General features: G+C 46.3%; 1 protein-coding gene across 2 annotated transcripts in view; it reads left to right on the top strand.

The window, feature by feature from the left end:
• PDE4A (phosphodiesterase 4A) overlaps positions 1–24,754 on the top strand; it is a 974,338-nt gene that overhangs the window by 689,283 nt on the left and 260,301 nt on the right. For both annotated transcript variants that reach the window (XM_078640009.1, XM_078640014.1), the window contains exons 2-4: positions 1,204–1,389; positions 14,214–14,250; positions 16,715–16,785. In XM_078640009.1, coding sequence (XP_078496135.1) covers positions 1,204–1,389; positions 14,214–14,250; positions 16,715–16,785 — 294 coding nt within the window. The remainder of the gene's footprint in view (positions 1–1,203; positions 1,390–14,213; positions 14,251–16,714; positions 16,786–24,754) is intronic.

The following is a 24,754-nucleotide window of genomic DNA, read 5'->3' as shown; positions in this document are numbered from 1 at the left end:
GGTTGATAACACCCCTGATGGCGATTGTCTCTTAGGGCCTGATTATGGCTACAGCGATCCCATGGACCACTGTAGCCATGGTGACGGTACTGCCGCACCTGCAGTCTTACCACCCTATTACAAGTTGGGCAGTCAGATGCTATGGGACCGCCGCAACCGCAGGGATCAGAGATCCCTGGCTGTGTTGCGGTGGTCTTGATCCGCAATATGCTTGGTGGTGCTGCTGCGGCACCCCCAAGCATATTACGAGTTCCCCTCTGCCACGGTTTTCATGGTGGTGGCCCACAATGAAAACTGTGGCGGAGAGGAAACATAGGGGGCCCTATAGGGTGCCCTGTTGCCTCAGGACAACGGGGTTCAGGAACTGCCTTTGACTCTCCATTGCGGTGCCCTTTTTCAACATTGTAGTGGGACCGGCAAAGAAACGCTGCCAGACACGAGAAAACTGGCGGGCGTTGCTCACACGGCTTTGGTGGTGTGGGAGCGGCGTGACGGCCCCACTCCCACACTGCGTAAGTCATGTTCAGGCCCTAACTGTTTTCCAGTTGTTAATGAAATGCTGTGTTTGTTTAGCAGCAGGTGATATACTGAGAGCCTCTACCAATACCCTTAACATACAGTCCTCTTTTTATCGTTGCTTGTCATTTGCCCACTTATTTCATTACTGAAGGTCCCTTTTCTTTGTGCTCATTGTTAAAAGTGGTTGTTGGTCTAGTGAAGAAATCTGGATATTTTTTGAAACATTTGCACATTTGGAAGACCAGGAGGTCTGCCTAAGAGGAGGGTGTATGTCAGTGCAGGAAGGTCAGCACTTTTATGGTTTAAATCTTTTATTGAGTTTTCACAAAAGATAAAACAACCAGACCGCACTGTGTCAGGCATGTGTAGTATGGTAAGCTTCAATGCAATAATAGTAAGAGGTCAGCACTTTTAGAAGGCCACCGTGGGTGAAGCAGAGTTACTCACATTTCAAGCTTGTGTGCATGTACAGAGATCAATCCTTTTGACTTACAACTTTGTTGTTTCTTGGTTCCTTTATGTAGTAATGTTAACATGAATGTGGATCGTTCTTGTATACAAACAGGGACTGTGTCGCTTCTGCTTTGTTGGTTGGGAGTGGGGCCTCAATCCTGGCTCGTTTAACCACGAACCCCCATTTCAGGCACCCTGATCCACTAACCAGGTTTCCTTCTCTCTTTGCAGCTTTGACCTTGAAAATGGCCCCTCACCCGGCCGAAGCCCCATCGACTCGCAGGCAAGTCCAGGGCTGGTGCTGCATCCGAGCTTCCCACAGAGCCAGCGGCGGGAGTCCTTCCTGTACCGCTCGGACAGCGACTACGACATGTCGCCCAAGACCATGTCGCGGAACTCCTCCATCACCAGCGATGTGTAAGTGGGCTTGTTCTTCTCTGTGAGGTCCTCGTGCATGTGTATGTTGGCGGGCTGGACCAGGCCGGCTTTAAGGCAATGTGAATGGTACGGCTGCATGGGGCTGACCTGGGGGGCGTGGAGGGCCCTGTGTTTAGTAATAACTTATGATTGGAGAGATGAGGGGCACTTTTGCACCGTGGTAGTGATAGAATCCGAGGAGGCAGTCATGGGGTGTGGGGGCACCAATAATGATTATCGCACCTGGTGCTTCCAGCGCTAAAGCTGGCCCTGGGCTGGACAATAATAATTAGCAGATTCCCTGCAACCATGCACTTTGAGACACTGAGGGCGTGGAAGAGGAGGCGGGTCTTCTGCTATGACGTGTCCGAAACAAGCTTACAGATTGCACTACGGGTCTCCCCCGGGGTGGTCTTAAAATGTACAAATCTTTGCAGTCATGTCAAATCAAAAAAATTCTGCCATCTAAAATATTTCGCCCTGTCCTATTAATTGAAGGAATTGCCACCTCCTTAAAACTGCTAGTCCTGTTTCTTGAAACAGAATATCCGGGCCTCTTGAAAAAAAAGTTTCATCTATAAATATGGTAACGTAAAGTGGCTTTAAAGTTCCACTGAACTACAAAGCCCAGACATTTGATGGTGAAGTACAGCATCAACTTGGATAGAAGACATTCTCCTCACAAAATTGTAATTCCTTCTTGCTGTACCGTGCCGTCCACCTGTCTTCTGGCACAATTAATCAATGATTTGTAAAGCGCACTACATACCCACGAGGGTCTCAAGGCACTACGGAGGGGGGGCCCGCTACTGATCTAACACCCAGGTCTTGAGTATCCTCCTGAAGGTCAGCAGGTCTTGGGTCTGTCGTAGGCTCAGTGGGAGGGTGTTCCATGTCTTGGCTGCGAGGTGGGAGAAAGATCTCCCGCCAGTGGTTGTTCTTGGGATGCGCTGGACAGTGAAGAGTGAGAGGTCGGCGGTTGGGGATGTAGAAGGAGAGCCGTCTGTTGAGGTAGGCTGGGCCGGTCTTGTGGAGTGCTTTGTGTGCGTGGATGAGGAGCTTGAAGGATATCCTCTTGCTGACGGGGAGCCAGTGCAGGTTTCTCAAGTGGGGGGTGATGTGGCCGTGTCGTGGTACGTCGAGAATCAGTCGTGCCGAGGCGTTTTGGATGCGTTGTAGTCGTTTGATGAGCTTGGTCGGGGCTCCCGCGTAGAGGGCGTTTCCTTAGTCAAGTCTGCTGCTGACGAGGGCCTGGGTGACTGTCTTTCTTGTATCTGTCGGGATCCATCTGTAGATCTTGCGGAGCATGCAGAGAGTGTCGAAGCAGGAGGAGGAGACGGCGTTGACTTGCTTGGTCATTGAGAGCGTTGAGTCGAGGATGATTCCCAGGTTGCATACGTGGTCGGTGGGTGTCAGGGCTGCCCCCAGTGCCATCGGCCACCAGGAGTCGTCCCAGGCTGAAGGGTTGGAGCCGAGGATGAGGACCTCCGTCTTGCCCAAGTTCAGCTTCAGATGGCTGATCTTCATCCAGTCGGTGACGGCCTTCATTCCTTCATGGAGTTTGGCTTTGGCGGTGATGGGATCCTCGGTGAGGAGGAGGATCAGTTGAGTGTCGTTGGCGTAGGAGATTATGTTGAGGTTGTGCTGTCGGGCGACATGTGCGAGCGGTGCCATGTAAATGTTCAACAGTGTCGGGCTGAGGGAGGATCCCAGGGGTACCCCGCAGATGATCTTGGAGGCTTTGGAACGTAATGGGGGGGGGTGGACGCTCTGGGTTCTGCCGGAGAGGAAGGAGGTAGTCCATTCCAGGGCCTTGTCTCGGATCCCTGCGGCGTGGAGGCGTGCGCATAGAGTGCGGTGGCAGACGGTGTCGAAGGCGCCAGAGAGGTCTAGGAGGATGATTGCTGATGTTGTCGGTGGAGGCGATGAGGGCAGTCTCAGTGCTGTGGTTGCTGCGGAACCCTGACTGGGAAGGGTCCACGATTCTGTTTTCTTCGAGGTATCGGGTTAGCTGTCTGTTGACGATTTTCTCAATGACATTGGCCGGGAAGGGGAGCAGAGAGATGGGCCGGAAGTTCTTGAGGTCTCTTGGGTCTGCCTTAGGTTTTTTGAGTAGGGCGTTAATCTCGGCGTGTTTCCAGCTCTCTGGGAAGGTCGTGGTCTCAAGGGAGAGATTGATGACGTTGTGCAGGAGGGGTGCGATGGAGCTGCTTGCTTTGTTGAAGACGTGGTGCAGGAATGAGTCTGACGGAGAGCCAGAGTGGATTGTGCTCATGGTCTTGGTGGTGTCATCGATGCTCACGCTGGCCCAGGCTAGCAGGGGGTCATGGTCGATGGTGTGCAGGGGCTGTTGTGTTCTTGTCTGTTGGGGCTGTCTGGGTTTTGAAGCTGTTGTGGATGTCTGCTATCTTGCGATGGAAGAAGGTGGCAAGGGAGTCGCACAGGGCTTGCGACGGCGGGATGTCATTGGTGTTGGAGCTGGGGTTGGAGAGTTCCTTCACGATGTTGAAGAGCTCCTTGCTATTGTGTGCATTGTTGTCGAGGTGGTCTTTGAAGGAGGTCCTGTTGGCCGCCCTGATGAGGTGGTGGTGGTTGCGGATGGCGTCCTTGTGTGATGTGTGGCTGTCCGGAGTTTGTTCACTGTGCCATTCCTTCTATAGTTTCCGGCAGGCTTGCTTGGAGGCAAGGAGTTCTGAGGTGAACCAGCTGGCCCTCTTGCTGGTGTCTCTGTGGGGGGGTTTCCTCAGCGGGTCGAGGGTGTTGGCGCAGTCCTCGATCCAGCGTCTGAGGCTGTGGGCAGTGACGTCGGTGTCGGAGGGTTCGGTGGGTGGGCTGAGAGCGAGGTTTGCATATAGTTGGTCTTCGGTGATTTCGCTCCAGCAGCTGCGGGGGATCTGTTGGGTGCGGGGGAGTGTGGTGGGTTTCTGGAAGGCGAAGTGGATGCAGCGGTGGTCGGTCCAGAGGAGTTCGGTGGTGTGGCTGACGGAAACGTGCGGGCTTGAGGAGAAGACGGGGTAGAAAGTGTGGCCGGTGGAGTGGGTAGGCGTTGTGACGAGTTGCTTCAGTCCGAGGTTGGCGAGGTTATCGATCAGGGTTGTGGAGTTATTGTTGTTGTTGTTGTTGTTCTCAAGGTGAAAGTTTAGGTCTCCGAGGAGGATATAGTCGGTGGAGGTCAGGGCATGCATGCTGATGAAGTCGGCCATGGAGTCGCTGAACTGGGGACAGGGTCCGGGGGGTCGGTAGACGAGGGTGCCTCTGAGGGTGGAGTTAGGGTCTGTGTGGATCTGGAAGTGCATGTGTTCAGCGGTGCTGATCGCGTCGTCGGTGCTAGTCGAGTCCCTGATGCTGTTCTTGTGGAGTGCAAGATGTCAGCACGGGGGTGACACGTGGCCAAGTGACGTGTGATACCTTGAGCCAGTTCGGGCTCTTTAGCCACCCCTTCTTTGCATGCTGGGAACAGTCTGCCATGTGTATAAAGAAAGAAAGAAGCACCCACGAGAAGTCCCAGAATGCTGTTGTCCAAAGAAGCTAGGCTGGTTGAAGGTGTCTTACTTGACATGGCTCCACTTGACTGCTACATTAAACTTTGTTAAATGATATTGGTCTCCAAGTTTTATGGCGTCTATTATTTAGACATTGCCATCTGGTAGTATCCCCATTTATTGCTCATTGATTTTATCTGTGTTTATCCATACTTTTGTGTTTTGTGAAAAAAACCTGAAGCCACAGCTTGTTTATCACCACGTTTGTGACTTATTGAAGCACACTCACGTTTGGGCACCTGGGGGGTTTCAGTGCATTTAGACGCCACATACAATTCTTTACTCACATATAGTACAGATGCATTTAGACAGTAGCAGTGTAGTACAAACACAAACACAGCTGTGTAAACCTTCATTAAGGATCCCCTCTGCCTGTGACTCATCACACACATTTGCCAGGCTGTCATGATGCTGTCGAGCATTAAGAATCACACATAATACCTCCTACTGGCCATTTTTTTCTTTTCTTACAAATGGAGAAGCCGCTGGTTTCGGTCTATATTCATCTGCACAAATGGAAAACTCGGAGGCCTACTTATATACCGGTATTTTTAGTCTCAGAGCTAGTGAAGCAGTTGTAATGTGACGTGCAAGGCCTTGCTCTTTCTTGAAAGGGAGCTTAAAATGTGTGGGTGTTCCATTGTGCAGCTGTGACTCACCACAATAAGGTGTGCCAGCTTTCTTTGTGCCTTCACTTTCTGTTTTATGAAAACTCCAGTTCTATCTCTGCAGTGCTTAATTTGTAGATGATGGAGTGCCGGTGCCCAAAGCTCTACTCAGAAGCCTCGGCCAGTGCAATCAAATAACATCTGACCCAGTACCAAAGCTGTGCAGTCTTCAGTTCACCTCAAGCCTCTTTAATCCACTGCCAGTCACTTCCTGCCCCTTTATATCACTCTTGCAGGTCCCTGCTTTCTCCCTTTGTAACATGTTTTTTTCATCTTTTTGCTGTATGTGTTTTTCGCTTTGTGTGTTTTTCCCTCTCTGTAAATGTCTGATACCGAAAAATAAGTGCCGGCAACCACTGGCTTAAATTAAGCTTTGGACCTCTCCCTTATCCTACTTGGGTATCCACACCCAAATTGAAGGAACTTACTGAGTTATGTATTCCTTAACTACAATTTCCACCTCAGCATCAAAACCACGCATCCACAACCTTTGTTTGGCTTTTTCGCTTGGTTAAGCTTCTGCCTAAATGTTTTTTGTGGGCTGGGGAATTAATCTGAGTCTGCAAGGAGTTTTGGGGAACCACATGCTCACCCCCCTAGAAACCCCGCTTTTACATGCCCCACATCTATGTGACCTCCAGCAGTGCTTTGACCGAAGACTACTTTCTTGCTCTGCGTACATCATCAGTCCTGCACTCATCCAGTTATTCATTTTTGCTCAACGTGGCCCCCACTGTTCTACCCAAAGCTGCAACCCGCATCTCCATGACCTTCTCTTTTTCCTCTTCTTCATCTGAACTGGCAGCTGGCAATGGTAACAAAATCTGTTATCACATTTTAATTTCCAGGAACATAAACCATTTTAAAGTGTAATTGCTTTAAAACAGCAAGCCACAAGCAAAGACTATTGTGGTAAATAAAATTAAGTGCTAATGGTTTGATCTTATGCCGTGTGCAGAACGTCTAGAACAGAAATCTCTGTAAAACCCCACCACCACGCTATAACCTCTATATTGAAAACAGAACATTTCCATGTCGTACCTCGTGTAACATGTACGCCACGTAACAGCTCTACTAGAAACTGACATAGAAATACACCAAAACCCCTTCCCCTCATTGTTAAACAGGGTTTGGCTCCCACAGTAAAATGTTTATAGATAACTCAATCCTTATAAATGCTTTTGGTTGTTCACTACTACAAATCAATATATCATCCAGATTGTAATTTGTTGTATACTGTTGTTGGAATACTCTGTGCCTTGTGCACCACCTTCAATCCTGACTGTTTCAGTGTAATGTGATAACTTCTTTCACCCGCCAACCTTCCAGCGTTGTTTTTCAACCCCTGTGGGAACAATTCTCTATATTGCCTTCTTAGAATATTCTCTCTGCACTTTACGTCTTCAGATTACACACAGGCTGGCAAACCCTGCACGTAACAACATTCTGATCACCCCTGCCATTTTGTGCTTCACAAAAAGGACTGTTATGTGCACGGCTGCTACAGCCATTCATTTCTGGCACTTTTCCCGTCCCATGTCGTCTAGTCCAAGCTAGCTATGTGTTTTTTGCCGACCTAACTAAACGCAGTATCGTGTTTTATTCCATGCCATGGCAAGCCCTCTTTCCTGACTTGGCGGTCGAAGGCTTTTACTTCATGACTACAACACAAGGCACACATACCAAGTCCTGCACCTCTTCATAAGTGGTGCACGACGCCCTCACTCCATCCCTTTTTCCATTTCCCGAAATGCTTTGCTCTGTTTTAGTAAACTTCCCGATCAAACGAAGGGGACTCTGTTTCCTGGAAAAAAAACTCCCTACTTTTTTAGGAGAATTTAAAAAAATCTTGTAATTTACATTGCCGTCGTACCTCGTTACGGACATGGTCAACAGCACTGTTAAATCTTCCATGGATAGGTTTTATTGAGAGCAGTACCCCATACTAACCAGCAGGTGGCAGTGTCGGCTAAGAAAAACCTCTCCTTCTTGCTTCAAGACAGCAGATAGACATTTAGGGCCCGATGTAGGTAGGACTTGTTTACCGAATCTTAATTACCGAATTTTACCGATTCGGTAACTAAGAATCGGTAAATAAGAAGGGGGGACATGTAGGAGCATCCAGATGTTCCTATTACCGAATCGGTAAAATTTCTGTATTTACCGATTCGGTAAATACCGACCGGTAATGCCCATTCATTCCTATGGGCTTTGAAGCCCATAGGAATGAATGGGCATTACCGATTCGGTATTTACCGAATCGGTAAATACAGAATTACACAAGGGTGCAGGGGGTGTCACTTTGACACCCTCTGGCACCGCCAAAAGAGGCTCGGGTGCCATGTGGCAGGCATACCTGCCCTAAGGGCAGGTCTGCCTGTCATATGGCATAGGTGTGCATGCACACATGTGCATGCACACCGGAATCGGTATTTTAACATCAAATTGAATTTGATGCTAAAATACCGATTCAGTAAGGCTTGTGGGACTCAGAAGAGTCCCACCTACATATCAAATTTACCTAATCGGTAGAAATACCGATTCGGTATTTTACAGAATCGGTCAATTTACCGATTGGTAAATTTACCGATTCTGTAAAATATGTGGCCCTACATACCATTTCTAAAATACCGGTCGGTAACGGCCGAAAATACCGATTTTCGGCCGTTACCGACCGACCTACATCGGGCCCCAGGTTACTGCGATATGAACAACACAACTGTGGCTGACCAGGGTTTCGCACTTAAATTTCAGTATCGGATAGTCAGTATGACGCTGTGCACAAAAATATCCGGAGCTAGCCACAAAACGCTCCACTGTCGAGACAGATACCAAATCCTGTAAGAAAGGATGGTGCACCAGTCCAAGGAGGCTGTCGTATTTTGAAAAAGTCCTGTATTTTCAATCTTTAAAAAGGTCTCAGCCAACGCGTTTCGTTCCCATATGAACTTCGTCAGGGCTGAAAAAGCACAAATAAAACTACTAAATACATAGACATATAAAACATATTACAAATATGTTTCTACAGGGCGTAGATTTGTACACTGGAATCTACATTCATTTGGCGACAGGATATCAGTGAGTGTTCCATCTGTCTTTGTTAATATCCACGTATTACACCAGTTAGTTTGCGTAATCACATGTTTTTCTATTTCTTCAAGGTCATCACCCTTTAACACACGGATGACTCATTTATTGTTTAAGTTTCCTTGCTTGCTTGATCTATTTTCACTTCTTGTCACGGTGGTACACATTTTCATTTTCAACAATTGACTACAAGCAGTTATATGAGGACATCTTTTTCCTTTTTTTCTTTCTTTCATCTGTGGCTCCACTCCTTGGTTGCATTGAAGTATAATTAATTAACAATTTCCTGACCATGTAAACTTATAGAATCTAGTCACTTATAATTGGATGTAAAGCAACAAAGAAGTTTATTTTTTTGTTTTTCTTGTGTTCTTAGTTTTACAGTGCCCCTGAAGAAGGGAATACATCCCAAAATGCATTAGGCACAGAAACAATCTTCTGAAGTGCTCTGTTCTTTTTTTGTACATTGATTAATGTGCTGATAACAGATCACTATTGTTTACGTTATTCATGTAAATAGTGTTTTCTTGGTCAAACATAGAAAAAATGTTTTCGCATGCAACATAAAAACGTTGTTTATCAGCTTCGAGAATTGTGAGCTCAATTATTGTGTTAATAACTTCATGATTATTTTCATGTTTACATTATTTCAAAAGTGTGTTTTCACAAAGAGAATATATTAATACTTTTATCATTAGCAGTGCGCCTGGTATACCACGAGTTACACTACACATATTTGGTAGGCACTAGGAGATTAAGTGATTTACCCAGAATCACAGGATGTTGAGCCGACGCCGAGACTTGAACTTGGCCCAGTTCTAAAGTCGGCAGCACAAGGCTAGCAGCAACATCTTTATTGTTTTTAAAACAAAATGGCAAAAAGGGACTATGAACGGCAGCAGCAGGAATGTTCCCACTGCCGCTTTTTCAGTATTGATAGGTGCTGCTTCCAGCCCTTTCACTGCACCGCCGCTGAACTAAAAAAACAAGGCCCTTCTTCAGGAAGAACGAGGTTACCCCGCTTCTCCAGACTTTGTAGCTGACGGGTTTCACTAGCTGCCAAGTTTCCTAGGTCCATGTGTGATACGCTGCTTCAGTTCAAGTGCTTTACTATGAATTGTGGGCTTGTAGTCCTGTTTTATAATACTCATCATCCACCAACACTTGAGACAACTGCAAACCAAACTCCAGCTTCCACAGTCATGCACTGTAAACAGATTCTCCTTTGGCTTTCCGTAAGATCATACCTGCTGTTACTGAGAAACTTCCAGCATTACTTTACAATATGATCTCGTGGTGCTTGGCTCCCTCTTGAATGGAGGTGTTCTGCATCTCTCTCCAGGCTCCAGTGCACAGGGCCACATTGAAGACATCTTTGGATGTGTGAAAGTCCAGAGAAAAACAAAATTCCTGGTTTTGAAAAGTGCAGTGGATTTGATTGCATTGTAATTGCAATTTAACATGCACCTGGCGTGGCGCCTTGTGTTTAAATGAAGACTTATGATCTGGAGCCTAGGAAGTATTCTTTAACCAGCACATGTCTATTTCTTCCCTTAGTCGGTCCATCCACTCCTTTTATCCAGATTGGGAAAGATACAAAACTCTCCACGGTGAGCACAGGATTGAAAAAAGTATTGGCAAAGCCTGTAGGTCTTACTTTCATGTACTAGTGCATGTAAACACAAGCATTCAAAGCTGCGGCTTACATACATTCATAAATGCTGTTTATCACAATAACACCTGCTCTCTTGACTTTGCTTGTGCTCAGAAAAAGTATCCAATAAAGGATAGCTTTCTTTATAGAATGCATGGAAGAGAACAAGAACTGGACACGATAAACAGCAAGATCAATGTACTTTTCATGCATTCCAAAAGAAAGCACTTCCTGGAAGGTGGAATGATGCACCAGCTAGCCAATAGCATTAGATGAATGAGCGATGCTCCTCTGGGTGGAGACAAAGCCCTCTGTGTGTTTATTTCCAAGCACTGTTAACAGTATGTCTTGAGGACACCGGCGCTGTCAAGCTAGACCTAAAGACGTAAATCGTGAAGATTCTAATCAGCTATTCAACCTACTTTTCAACTTTCACTTTGTTTGAGTCATTTACTCCCCGAAATTAATGGTTTCCTCTAAAAAAACGTTGTCAGAATCCTTGCCTATGATTGGTGCTGGAGACTGGTCAGTCATACGTGCTCTCTTTGAGCTCTGATGTGGGGCAGGTCTTCAGCAGTCTTGGTTTATCTCCAGGTGGGCTGTGTCCTTAGTGGAAGCAACATGGAAGCAAATTAGTCACATTAGAACACTGCAGTTTTTTTTCACTTTTTTAACATGATTCTTGGATCCTAATCAAGGCCGGACTGGGAGTCACAACCAGCCCTGGCAATCTGCTTGTCCGCCCCGATAATGGGGGCGAAGGCACTTTGTTACAGGGAGCCAATATTGCTGCCCTGCTGAAAAAAACAGCCTCTAGAAACAGAACCGGCTCCCACGGGTCCATAACCTGTCCCTAGGCCACCGGGAAACCGCCCAGTGCCTGCTACGACCAGTCCGGCCCTGGTCTTAATAATCACCAAAAATCCTATGGGATGTGCTCAGAGGGTGGAGAGTGAAGTCTACCTCCCCTTAGTACTCTGTACACCTGAAAGTAATAAAGGGAGAAAGTTGTACGGTGATGTAATTGACTCTCTCTGGTCACTCTACAACGGGGAGTGGCCTGTGGCGCGTCCTCCATCCTGTCCCAGGGTGTCAATGGTGGGATCAGATGATGACGCCTTCACTTATGGCAATGAAATGCTGGAATTTGGTATGGTGCCAAGGATGCACACTTGCCAATTTTTGTGGCCAAGTGATATCAAATCCCTTCACCATATGATGACGTCAGTGGAAATCACACCACGTGACATGCCACTCTAGTCAGAGGAAATCAGTCTACCTCTTGACCTAAACAGCGTTTGAGAAATAAATGACATTGATCCGCGTTTCACTTCACAAGTTTGTATTACTTGTCGCTGTCACAATAACTCAGTGCAAACAACTATGCACTTGGTTTTTGTTCACTTCATGATAATACGAGGACCGCGTTACTTCTAGTGGGAAACACGGGATTTAGAAGTAGTTGTCCAGTGCTATGACCATGTTTAATGCTAAAGTCACCTCCAAAATGTCATGCTCTGGTTAAGTCTGTTCACTTTACTATTACTTGTAGGTGAGCTGTGACTAATTAAGGGATTAGTACCACATGTCTTCTCTGTGTTTCCTATAGAACATTTGTAACTTTTACCTTTTGATGAATTTTGCCAATATTTTTAAATGTTAAAATGTATCTGTTCAATGAGTTTGCAATGTATAAAATCATTTACTACGTCTACTGATAGGAGTGGCGTTTGCGCACCGTATCCCCCTTTAACCACGCTAGCGCAGTGCATCAGTGACAAACATGGCAGTGCAGTACAGTGTGATAAGTTGGCACCAGCAGCAGATGCCAGACACACACTTCAAGATACTGGATGCCTTTAAGAGATATGTTGGTCATTCTCTTTACCCTCGGGGAGATGGATTTCCCTTCTTACAGGTTCAATTCACAACTTCTCCAACTGCAGTAGGAGGATGACTTAAATAGATTTGCAGAAAGAGTTGTGGCCGGCAGCCAAAAGCAGCATGGTTGGCAAGCGTGTTGATGAATTTTAGAGGGGCTACTGTTGCTGCACTAGAGGAGACCCCCAAGGATCTAGGGTCATGTGTCCAGTTGTGTCAAACCCAGGAGGATTCCATGAAGCAATAGGGTTTCTGCCACCTTAAAGGGCTTTAGGATGGCGTTGAGCGGTGAGCATACCTTGTGCAAAGATGACTGTTGCATGCTTAGAGTCACATCAACATCTGTATGTGGAAGAGGACAGATCACCCAAATCAGGTCTAGTATTAAAGCTGTGCAGCAAGATGGTGAGTTGAAGGAGAAACAATTCACAAAAAACACCTGGAACCTCTTGGGCTTCCCCAGTGCTGAGTGTGTGGGATGTGGAGAGATCAGGACTGCAGGTTGCTCTTCGGTGTAGTCTGGGGTAGTCGGTTCAATGAGGACAAGGAGTCAATTTAGGTCACATCTTAAGTTTGGTAAATGTATTTCAAGGCAAAGCACAGACCTGTATGCCTACTTAGCACACTGAATTCGGCCTAGAGTGTATTTTTTTTTGCTAATATTTCAAGATGTTTGGGGCAATTTTGGAGTAATTCTGGTCGGTTCATTGACACTTAGGAGTTTTTGTCTCCATATCACAGAATTGTGTCCGCATAAGGGAGAGTCTCGCCCACATTGAAGACTCCTTAGAACTCAGTGTCACATGGGAAAGGGAATAAATGAAGAGTTTGTTTCACTTTTGGTCGATTATGTTTGATGTATTTGTTACTTTTTAAAGTGAGCCTTTAGTTTGTTTGCCTATTTCCTTACGTGGCAGGCTAATAAATGCAAAAGTCAAGGTTTATTTTTACAAAGCACACAATTCTGAGAGTTACCCTTTTTCTCAGCACATATTTTTCAGCCAAAGACTATTTAGGCTCAGGATCACATTTTTTTAAGAAAAGGAGAAACAAAAAATAGCATTTTGGGGCCAGATGTACGACGTAAAATTCCATGTGCAAACGGGTTTGCGACCCGTTTGCGCATGCAATTTTAGTCTGGGCCATGTACATACACTATTTTGCAAGTAGCTAATAATTAGCGACTCGCAAAATAGTGAATTGTGACGCCCTATTAGGAAGGGGCGTTCCCTTCCAAATAGCGACCGCAGAGCCATGTATGGCAAAACACTCGCAAATTACCACCCTTTTCAAGAGGGTGGTTATGAAGTCACAAATGGGAAGGTGTCCCCAGGGGACCCCTTCCCCTTTGTGACTGGCTCCAAAAATATGTTTTAAGGGCAGGCAGTGGTCCCAGGGACCACTGCCTGCCCTTAAAAAATGAAACGAACATGTTTCATTTCTTTTTTGTTTTAAATGCTTCCTGTTTTCCTTTAAGGAAAACGGGCTGCATTTTTTTTTTAAAAAGTTGCTTTATTTAAAATCGATCCCAGACATGGTGGTCTGCTGAGCCCAGCAGGCCACCATCCCTGGGAGGGCCTGTCATTCCCAATGGGCTCGCAAATTGCGAGAGGCTCATTAATATTCATGAGCCTCGCAATTTGCGACCCATTGGGAATCGCAAAGTGTTAAACACACTGTTGTACATGCAAAATAGCGCCTCGTAAATTGCGAGTAGCAAAAGACTCGCAATTTGCGAGGCGCTATTTTGCACGTTGTACATCTGGCCCTTGGCCTCCTGGTTCCACAGGCAAGATTTTGGCCACCAGACCCGATAACAAGCCTGGCTCGAATTAAGGCAGACTGCTAGTGAAAGGGTTCAGTGTGTGCATCAGGAGTTTCAGCTCTGTGTAATGAGCAGGTGCCATTTTGGGACTGTTCAAAATGACAATGTCAGGAAATATGCAGTTCGGATATCTGATCACCTCCTTTCTTTTCCCATCTCTCCTTTAGGCATACCGAAGACTTGATAGTAACTCCGTTTGCTCAGGTACGAGTTACTGCTTGTATTTGAATGTATTCCAGTGCAATCATTTTTGATAGTTTGTCGGATGCATTGCTAATTTTGCTAAATTTACGAATGGGCGAAGATGTTACCCTTATTCTTAGAAAGTTGCCAAGAGAAGCATTTCCCTAATTTGATGCCCTTCATCTGTCCACAACTCTCTTCACAAATCTTTTAATTAGCCCCTTTTTATATTTATTTATTGTTTGTGGCCTTCACCGAGAGGATTAACCCCGATCTCGGCACCAATTTTCAGCTTGACCTGAAAGTCCTTTTTGTTTTTTTGGTAGGGGGGCGGGGGAGGCTAGGGGTTTTTAAAAAAACCATAGTAAAGCAAAAAGAAAAAAACTTAGGGCATTTTGATACTATAATTATTTGGGAATACAAAAAATAGATTATTAATTCAATTGTTTAGATGCACTGTTCATGAAAAGTCGTCTCAGAATTTTTATAAATCTTGGTCATAATCTTTGATAAAAGTAGTTCTAAGGTAATCTGGATTACTAAATAATTTAAACAAGTTCGCTCTGCAATTTTCAATCTTTTTGAAACATTGCTATTGGTTTTGTTCCATTGTCAATCTCAGTTTCATGTTTCTGTTTTTCTTTGTCTTTTGAACAAGGGAGAACCGTCTTGCCCTCTTTTTTCTCATTTTGCTGATTCTTTTGTCCTCTGGGATCCAACTTTAATGACATGTATTGATTACAGCCTTTAATGGGATCTTTCCTTGTAACGACATGTCCATCCAATAAGTTCTTCTTTTGTTAATGTCACAAATAAACAAAGTTGAAGTATTAAAAGGTTTAAGTAAAAAACAAATAACTAAGGGCCATATGTATCATTCAAAATTGGAATCGCAAACGCCGAAATTCACAGAATTTCGGCATTTGCGATCGCAATGTAGCTAAGTGGGATGTATGAATAGAAAACAGCCTCGCAAAATAAGGAATCGCAAATTTGCGATTCCCTATTTTGCGATTGCATTTAAGGAATCGCAAATTGCGATTCCTTAAATGCAATGTAAGCGGCCCAGAAAAAGTGCAATTTGGCCATAAGGAATCGCAAATAACCACCAACTTCAAGTTGGTGGTAATTTGCGATTGCTTTGAAAAATGCACTTTTTTGCATTTTTCAAAGTGCCATGTGGCACACATACATGCTCTTAGGGCATGTATGTGTGCCACATGTGCACACATGCACATTTCTGGGCTGCAACAGAGTGTCCTTTTGACACCCTGGCACCCTTGAAATTGCATTCTCAATTTGCGATTCTCTAATTGAGAATCGCAGATTGAGAATATCTTCCCATTCATTAAGGAATACCATTCATTCCTATGGGCCTCTAGGCCCATAGGAATGAATGGGGAGGTATTCCTTAATTGCGAATCGCAATTTGCAATTCGCAATTAAGGAATATGTAGGATTCCCCAAATTATTTGCAAATCCTACATACATAGCATTTTGCGATTCTCAAATAGCGATTCGCAAAAAAACACTATTTGAGAATCGCAAAATCAAAGTTTCATACTTATGGCCCTAAAAACCTACACAGATGGGTTTTTAAAAAGTTGGACTTCACAATTAAAAGTTTTTTTTAAAGTTAAGAATTTAAAAAAAATTGACTATAAAATGTAAAAACATAAAAGTGTATTGTTACAAAAAATGGGGCATGATGGATTTAACAGTAATGAAAGTATACTTTGTCTGATCGGATATATTGTTTGGGACAATAACATCTGAAAACGTCCTTATTAGTGTAGATTGTAAAAAAATGATTCTTCTCTCAGGAAAATTTGAGTCAATTTGTCTAATTCAACCCACAACCGAATGACAGGCTATCCCTGCGAAAGGGTAAAGCAAGCTAATGTTAAATGAAGGATGAAAATGTAAATTCCTCCTTAAAAATTTTCTGAGAGAAAATTGCATTTTGTAGCTTCTTCTATTTGTGACTGTATTTCTAGTTTAGTAGGTAACAAATAAATATTGTTAAAAAATCATTTGCTTCAAAAAGACGAGCTGTCGCTGCTTGGATTATTCTGATTCACTGCCTGATCTTCACCATTCTAAGGGCATTTTATGCTCTTTGTATGTACCGGGAATCTACAGTCTAACTCGTCCCATCTCCCAAATTGCTCCACAAATCTCAAAAGAAAATTATCCATATAAGGTCCAAACATTGGCAACTATGATAGACCTCGGGACATTAATAGCGGATAGCAATGAATTTTAGTTAAAGAAATTATACTCTGCATAAAAGAGCTACAGTTGCACAAACCTTTTCTTTACTGATTTTTCTAAGATCTAGAATTAATGAAAGGCTAACTGATATATACAATTAAAATATTGAAATTAAAAATGAGTTTTTGTGATGGAAATTGTACTCTGCGTCTAAGATCTTGAATTAAGGAAAGCCTTGGTTTTAACAGTATTTTTCTTCTGCTTTTGCCAGGTGCTTGCAAGTCTGCGGAGTGTAAGAAGTAACTTTTCAATCCTGGCAAACGTAACTACTCCAACAAACAAGTAAGTTCTCCAAGACTTGTCACTGTGGTATAAGAGATCAGAACTGCTAATACAAAGCCAGTCTCTTGAGTGTTCTTGTTACTGTCTTTTAAGTGGCTTAGTGGTACACCTTTACCTATGGGTAAGGTTCCAACACTCCAGGGGTACAGAGTCCTTCACCGTGTACAAAATGCAGATTTACTACTTTTTGATATCCTCTCTAAATAGGCAGAAAGCAGATCCAGATGTATTAATAAAGTGCATAGGTAATTAAAACCACTACACATAAAAACAACACATTAAAATAACAAAGGTGCCACGTAAAAACATTTAGACTATCAATTACAAAAATTATCAATTCATAATAAGCAAGTTTAGTTCCTCGTGATACCAGTCATTATATTGCTTACTCTATAAAATAAATATTGCTTGATTCTATGTTATCGAAAGTGATTGTTCCAGTGAGTCATATGCCAATTAAGATGGAAGTGTCGGCGATTGCTTTCTTCTTGAGTTGCCCACACCATTTTGGCCCTTTTATTTCGCCTCAAATAACTATATGAATTTAACCACCCACGTGTTTAGTCAGGTGTAAGTTGGATCTAGGCCTTGAATGTGTGCTTGTCTCAAGTTCTTATCCAGGTATGAATATAAAGTCACCTCAGTAGTTTTCTTCTTTCAAAGAGTAACACCGGACATGACAGAGAATATGCAACATCATCTCTTTTCCTTTTCCACAAAGTCTGCATTCCTCTCTATTTATTGATCTGGACCAAGGAGGCGGCTGGTCCAATGTTGGTAGGACCCCAAGATGTAATCGCATAAATGCCTACTTAATCTGGAATAGGTATCCATGATCAAAGGAAGGCAGCAACTTTAGGAGCTTATAAGTATTAATAACTTGCAGGTGTGAGCTTATGTTGCCAGGCTAACCTTATCATCTTGTAAGGAGAGTGATCTAATCATTCAGTTGACAATTGTTTTTAATTCCTTTGGTGTTACATGAAGGTTTCTTACATGTTCTGCTTGAAGGGATTTGATTATATCATTTAGAAAGTCATTCATCCAGTCTTCGAGTTTTGGTTATTTCCTGCCATACCTGGGTGGCTACAGTGTTGGTTTCAGAAAGTTGTGGCACACCTCGAGAAAGACATAGGCTGTTCCCCAGCTGTGTTTCATAGTCCCAAACTCTAGGCACAGCTGGGCTTGTGAAATATATTTTGGAGGTTTGAATATAAGCTGGTAGGTCTTCGAAGTCAAAATGTTTAAAAATGCCATTTTGACTCTTGTAATTTTAGAGCCATTTGCTACTGTGTATGAAACTTTTGCTGCCATGACGTTTTGTACAGGCACCAGAATGGGGCCATGCAAGGTTTTTGATAGCTGCCGAAAACCAGTGGTTGAAGAGGTGGCTTTTGACTTCATTGCCTCAATATGTGGAATAGATGTACCTCTGGATTCGAAAGTTACTCCCAGGTACTTATACTGTACGGTACATGCAAGCCGGAGACCTCCGATAGTCCAAGCACCCGATAGTTTGAGTTTCTATGTAAATTTGAGCACATTCTTTTCCAAAAGATTTACTTCAAGATTACTCAGTTGGGTGTAAGTGAGAAAACCATTTAGGTGGCTCTGTAGGCCTACTGGTGTCAAATTGAACACAGTAGGTCATCAGCGTAGAAAATAGGTGTCCTCACAAGTTTCAGGGAGTGTGAATTCAATAAGGTCAGGTCAAAAATACTTTGTTCGGCCAATAAAAACCATAAAATCAGGCAATTTAAAATATTTTAAAGATTTAGGGCCCGATGTAGGTAATTTTATTTTACCACTTCTTAAATACCGAATCATACCGATTCGGTATTTAAGAAGTGGTAAATATGAAGGGGGGAGATGTAGGTATTTCCAGATGTGGAAATACCGAATCGTTAAGATTCGGTATTTACCGAATCTGGAAATACCGAATCGGTATTTCCTATTGATTCCTATGGGCTGTGAAGCCCATAGGAATCAATGGGCAATACCGATTCTGTAATTACAGAATCGGTAAATACCGATTTTAGCAGGGGTGCAGGGGGTGTCACTTTGACACCCTCTGGCACCCCAAAAATAGGCATGTGCGCCATGTGGCACACAGACATGCCCTAAGGGCATGTCTGTCTGTCACATGGCTAGGTGTGCATGCACACATGTGCATGCACACCTGAATTCGGTATTTTAACACCCAATTGGATTGGGTGTTAAAATACCAAATTTGTAGGGCCTTTGGGACTCTGAAGAGTCCCACCTACATATGGATTTACAGAATCGGTATATTTACCGATTCGGTAAAATACCGAAGTGGTAAATTTACCGAATCGGTAAATATATCGATTCTGTAAATTCAGAACCACCTACACCTCAAAAGCCAAATACCGGTCGGTAACGGCCGAATTCGCCCGTTACCGACCGGTATTTGGCTACCTACATCTGGCCCTTAATACCTTAAAAGAAAAAAGTTACACATGTCCACTAAGAGAGGCCCTATCATACCGTTGGCTGTGAGTGAAATTAGTCATAAAGCAGATAAAGATTAAAACTCATTACAAGGAATCAGATGGCGAGTACCAAAGTGAACATAAAATACAGCAAGTAAAATGCAGTAGTGACGAGTCATTTCCTTAATAAGCAGAAAACTTAATTACACTATGAGAACCACTAGATGGTACATGTAATGCCCTGGACATATTTAGATGAATGCTGCATGACTACTGCAGCGACATCTTCTTCCTGAGCCTTAAGGCCCCTGACAAGAAACCCGCAACCCAAAGCACATCATGGTGGAGGGAAGCATTCGTAAATATAGTAATATGGGCCTTACTTGGACAAATTTGGCATTTCTAAATAGCAGCTTTTTGCGCAGGGAGTCATAAAATTCACAAAAAAAGATAAAATGCAAGGTATCCTGCTCAGAAAAAATGTCACAGGGACATGACTTTAGGGCGCCAGGCTTCAAGTAGCCCTTGGGAAAGGCTAATAGCCAGGGTACCAGATTCAGCCGGAATCTAGTTAAAACAAAGCGATGTTGCACATTGGAAACCAGTGACAAATAAGGCTGTATCTGTGAACACAAACTCAGTGTGACATACCTTCTCACTGAGGACTTAGCTAATTCCATGCCCTCCTTTATTGCCTGCTGCTTAGCCAGAAACTTATGTTTAATGTCCCTGATGACTGCCGGACCTAGGGATCTAGGTTTAGTATACAAGTCAGGGGAGCCTAGCCATTTAATTTGCTCCATAATGTATTTTAACCAGGGGATGCGTAGGGCCCCCCTCATGGGCGGTACAGTCCGCTACAACTAGCTGGTTCAAGGTGGTGGTTGGGCTAGACCAGATTCTCAGCCAACTTATCAGGGGCGCTACAGCAGTAATGTCAGAGATGTACCCCAGACCAAGCTCTTCATGCAGATTAAAGGCCGGGGTCCTAGGTGGGACAGCAAGAAGGCCACGCATACATTTGTTTTCAACCCCCTGAATGTCACTCACATGTGGCCATAGGAATACATTTTTCTTTATATACCTTAAGCAGGGCAGGTACGGGTTTTGACCCCAGCCATTTTGCAAAGTCCACTGTGACCCCTACTGCTCTTGCCAAAGCAATCTTTTTGAGTAGTCTTTGCGCAGCCCAGGTCCCCCGATCATCAAACAGCACACTCAAGTAAGGGAAAGTAGACACTTTCGTTAATTCTGCACCCCTACAAAAAAACTTGAACTTAGCAGCCTTTTTAGGGCCTATCGTCATAGTGTGGGATTTCGAAAAATTTGTGGCTAAATGAAGTGAATCCATAAAATCAATAAAAACATTTAAAAGTTTTTGAAGGCATAAGGCGGTCCTGGCAAACAAGTATGCATCATCTGCGTAAAAAAGTGAAGGGATCAGTTTGACCCAGCGCTTGGGATATCTTTACTGCAGGTAAAAGGAGGTTCCCTAGCTTATGGATGTAAAGTGTGAACAGCACAGGGGCCAAAATGCACCCCCGCCGTACCCCTCTCCTGACCTGCCAGGGGTCTGTCATGCTGCCATCGTCCTTAAACCTATCTGCTGTGGTGGTGTTATTGTGGGCAGAATGTAGGAAGGTCACCAGCTCTGGCTTCATTCACAGCTCCCCCAGGATCTGCCATAATTTGGATCTGTTTACACGGTCAAATGCCAATCTTAAATCCATAAAAGCCATATGCAGGGTGCCCCTCTTGGCTATTGTATATTTCCTGACCACCAAGTTCAAATTAATACATTGATCGAGCGTCCCTCTGCCTTTCCTGAAACCATACTGTAAATCACTAATAACACTAAAATTATCTAGCTACGAAGATAAACAATTCAGGATCACCTTCCCCATGATTTTAGCAGCTGAGTCCTAGAGAGAAATGGGTTGGTAACGAGCAGAATCGTCCCTCAAGCCCTTTTTAGGTCTCGCCTGAGACAGCGCATGTGCTGTCTCTTCGAGACATTTAGTAAGTGGCTTTTAAAAGTGCCACCAGAGCATTTTTCTGGCCTACAGCTTGCGATCACGAGCTTGTGCACCAACTTGTGCACTTGCACAGCTGCCATCTGTGTTTTTATTGCTGTAATCAGGCTCCTCTTCTCGCACACCCTTCTCCCCCTCCTCTTCGTCAGTTTCATTTGTGTCTTCTATCACTGTGAATGCTCCTACCAGGCACACACACCACCAGCCATCAGTGCACGCTTCCACCAGGCACAAACACCACCAGCCATCCGTGCACACTTCCACCAGGCACACACACCACCAGCCTTGAGTGCACGCTTCCACCAGACACACACACCACCAGCCTTCAGTGCACGCTTCCACCAGGCACACACACACCACCAGCCATCCGTGCACACTTCCACCAGGCACACACATCACCAGCCATCAGTGCACACTTTCACCAGGCATACACACTACCAGCCGTCGCACACTACCAGCCATCGGTGCACGCTTCCACTAGGCACACACCACCAGCCGTCAGTGCATGCTTTCACCAGGCACACACACACACACCACCAGCCGTCGGTGCACGCTTTCACCGGGCACATGCACCACCAGCCATCAGTGCACGCTTTCACCAGGCTCCTCTTTTCACAATCCCCAACCCTTCTCCCCCTCCTCCCCCTTCTCTTTGTCAGTTTAATTTGTGTCTTCTATCACTGTGAATGCTCCTGCTTCCACCAGGCACACACACCACCAGCCGTCAGTGCATGCTTCCACCAGGCACACACACCACCAGACATACCTGCACGCTTCCACCAGGCGCACACACACCACCAGCCGTCAATGCACGCTTCCACCAGGGACACACACCAGCAGCCGTCAGTGCACGCTTTCACCGGGCACACACACCACCAGCCGTCAGTGCTCGCTTCCTCCATGCACACACACCACCAGCTGTCAGTGCACGCTTCCACCAGACACACACCTCCAGCCGTCAGTGCATGCTTTCACCAGGCACACACACCACCAGTCGTCAGTGCACGCTTCTACCCGGCACACACATCACCAGCCGTCAGTGCACGCTTCCACCAGGCACACACCACCAGCCATCAGTGCACGCTTCCACCAGGCGAACACACCACCAGCCGTCAGTGCATGCTTCCACCAGGCACACACACCACCAGCTGTCAGTGCACGCTTCCACCAGGCACACACACCACCAGCCGTCAGTGCCAGCTTCCACGAGGCACACACACCACCAGCCGTCAGTGCGCGCTTTCACCGGGCACACACACCACCAGCCGTCAGTGCACGCTTTCACTGGGCACACACACCACCAGCCGTCACACACTACCAGCCATCAGTGCATGCTTCCACCAGGCACACACTACCAGCCGTCAGTGCACGCTTTCACCGGGCACACACACACCACCAGCCATCGGTGCATGCTTTCACCAGGCACAAACACCACCAGCCATCAGTGCATGCTTCCACCAGGCACACACACCACCAGACGTACCTGCACGCTTCCACCAGGCACACACACCACCAGCCATCAATGCAGGCTTCCACCAGGGACACACACCACCAGCCGTCAGTGCAAGCTTTCACCGGGCACACACACCACCAGCCGTCAGTGCACGCTTTCACCAGGCACACACACCACCAGTCGTCAGTGCACGCTTCTACCAGGCACACAAATCACCAGCCGTCAGTGCACGCTTCCACCAGGCACACACCACCAGCCATCAGTGCACGCTTCCACCAGGCACACACACCACCAGCTGTCAGTGCATGCCTCCACCAGGCACACACACCACCAGCTGTCAGTGCATGCTTCCACCAGGCACACACACCACCAGCCGTCAGTGCACGCTTCCACAAGGCACACACACCACCAGCCGTCAGTGCACGCTTTCACCGGGCACACACACCACCAGCCGTCAGTGCACGCCTTCACTGGGCACACACACCACCAGCCGTCACACACTACCAGCCGTCAGTGCATGCTTCCACCAGGCACACACCAGCAGCCGTCAGTGCGCGCTTTCACCAGGCACACACACACCAACAGCCATCGGTGCATGCTTTCACCAGGCACAAACACCACCAGCCATCAGTGCACGCTTTCACCAGGCACACACACCACCAGCTGTCAGTGCACGCTTCCACCAGGCACACACACCACCAGCCGTCAGTGCAAGCTTCTACCAGGCACACAAATCACCAGCCGTCAGTGCACGCTTCCACCAGGCACACACCACCAGCCATCAGTGCACGCTTCCACCAGGCACACACACCACCAGCTGTCAGTGCATGCTTCCACCAGGCACACACACCACCAGCTGTCAGTGCATGCTTCCACCAGGCACACACACCACCAGCCGTCAGTGCACGCTTCCACAAGGCACACACACCACCAGCCGTCAGTGCACGCTTTCACCGGGCACACACACCACCAGCCGTCAGTGCACGCCTTCACTGGGCACACACACCACCAGCCGTCACACACTACCAGCCGTCAGTGCATGCTTCCACCAGGCACACACCAGCAGCCGTCAGTGCGCGCTTTCACCAGGCACACACACACCAACAGCCATCGGTGCATGCTTTCACCAGGCACAAACACCACCAGCCATCAGTGCACGCTTTCACCAGGTACACACACCACCAGCTGTCAGTGCACGCTTCCACCAGGCACACACACCACCAGCCGTCAGTGCAAGCTTCCACGAGGCACACACACCACCAGCCGTCAGTGCACGCTTTCACCGGGCACACACACCACCAGCCGTCAGTGCACGCTTTCACTGGGCACACACACAACCAGCCGTCACACACTACCAGCCGTCAGTGCATGCTTCCACCAGGCACACACCACCAGCCGTCAGTGCACGCTTTCACCGGGCACACACACACCACCAGCCATCGGTGCATGCTTTCACCAGGCACAAACACCACCAGCCATCAGTGCATGCTTCCACCAGGCACACACACCACCAGACGTACCTGCACGCTTCCACCAGGCACACACACCACCAGCCATCAATGCACACTTCCACCAGGGACACACACCACTAGCCGTCAGTGCAAGCTTTCACCGGGCACACACACCACCAGCCGTCAGTGCACGCTTTCACCAGGCACACACACCACCAGTCGTCAGTGCACGCTTCTACCAGGCACACACATCACCAGCCATCAGTGCACGCTTCCACCAGGCACACACCACCAGCCATCAGTGCACGCTTCCACCAGGCACACACACCACCAGCCATCAGTGCACGCTTCCACCAGGCACACACACCACCAGCTGTCAGTGCATGCTTCCACCAGGCACACACACCACCAGCTGTCAGTGCACGCTTCCGCCAGGCACACACACCACCAGCCGTCAGTGCATGCTTCCACGAGGCACACACACCACCAGCCGTCAGTGCACGCTTTCACCGGGCACACACACCACCAGCCGTCAGTGCACGCTTTCACTGGGCACACACACCACCAGCCGTCACACAC

Source organism: Lissotriton helveticus, chromosome 1_1 (genome assembly GCF_964261635.1).
Source record: "Lissotriton helveticus chromosome 1_1, aLisHel1.1, whole genome shotgun sequence".
In the NCBI taxonomy this organism is placed as follows: domain Eukaryota; kingdom Metazoa; phylum Chordata; class Amphibia; order Caudata; family Salamandridae; genus Lissotriton; species Lissotriton helveticus.
Note: the sequence above shows the minus strand (reverse complement) of the source record. Positions and strands in the feature narration are given on the sequence as shown.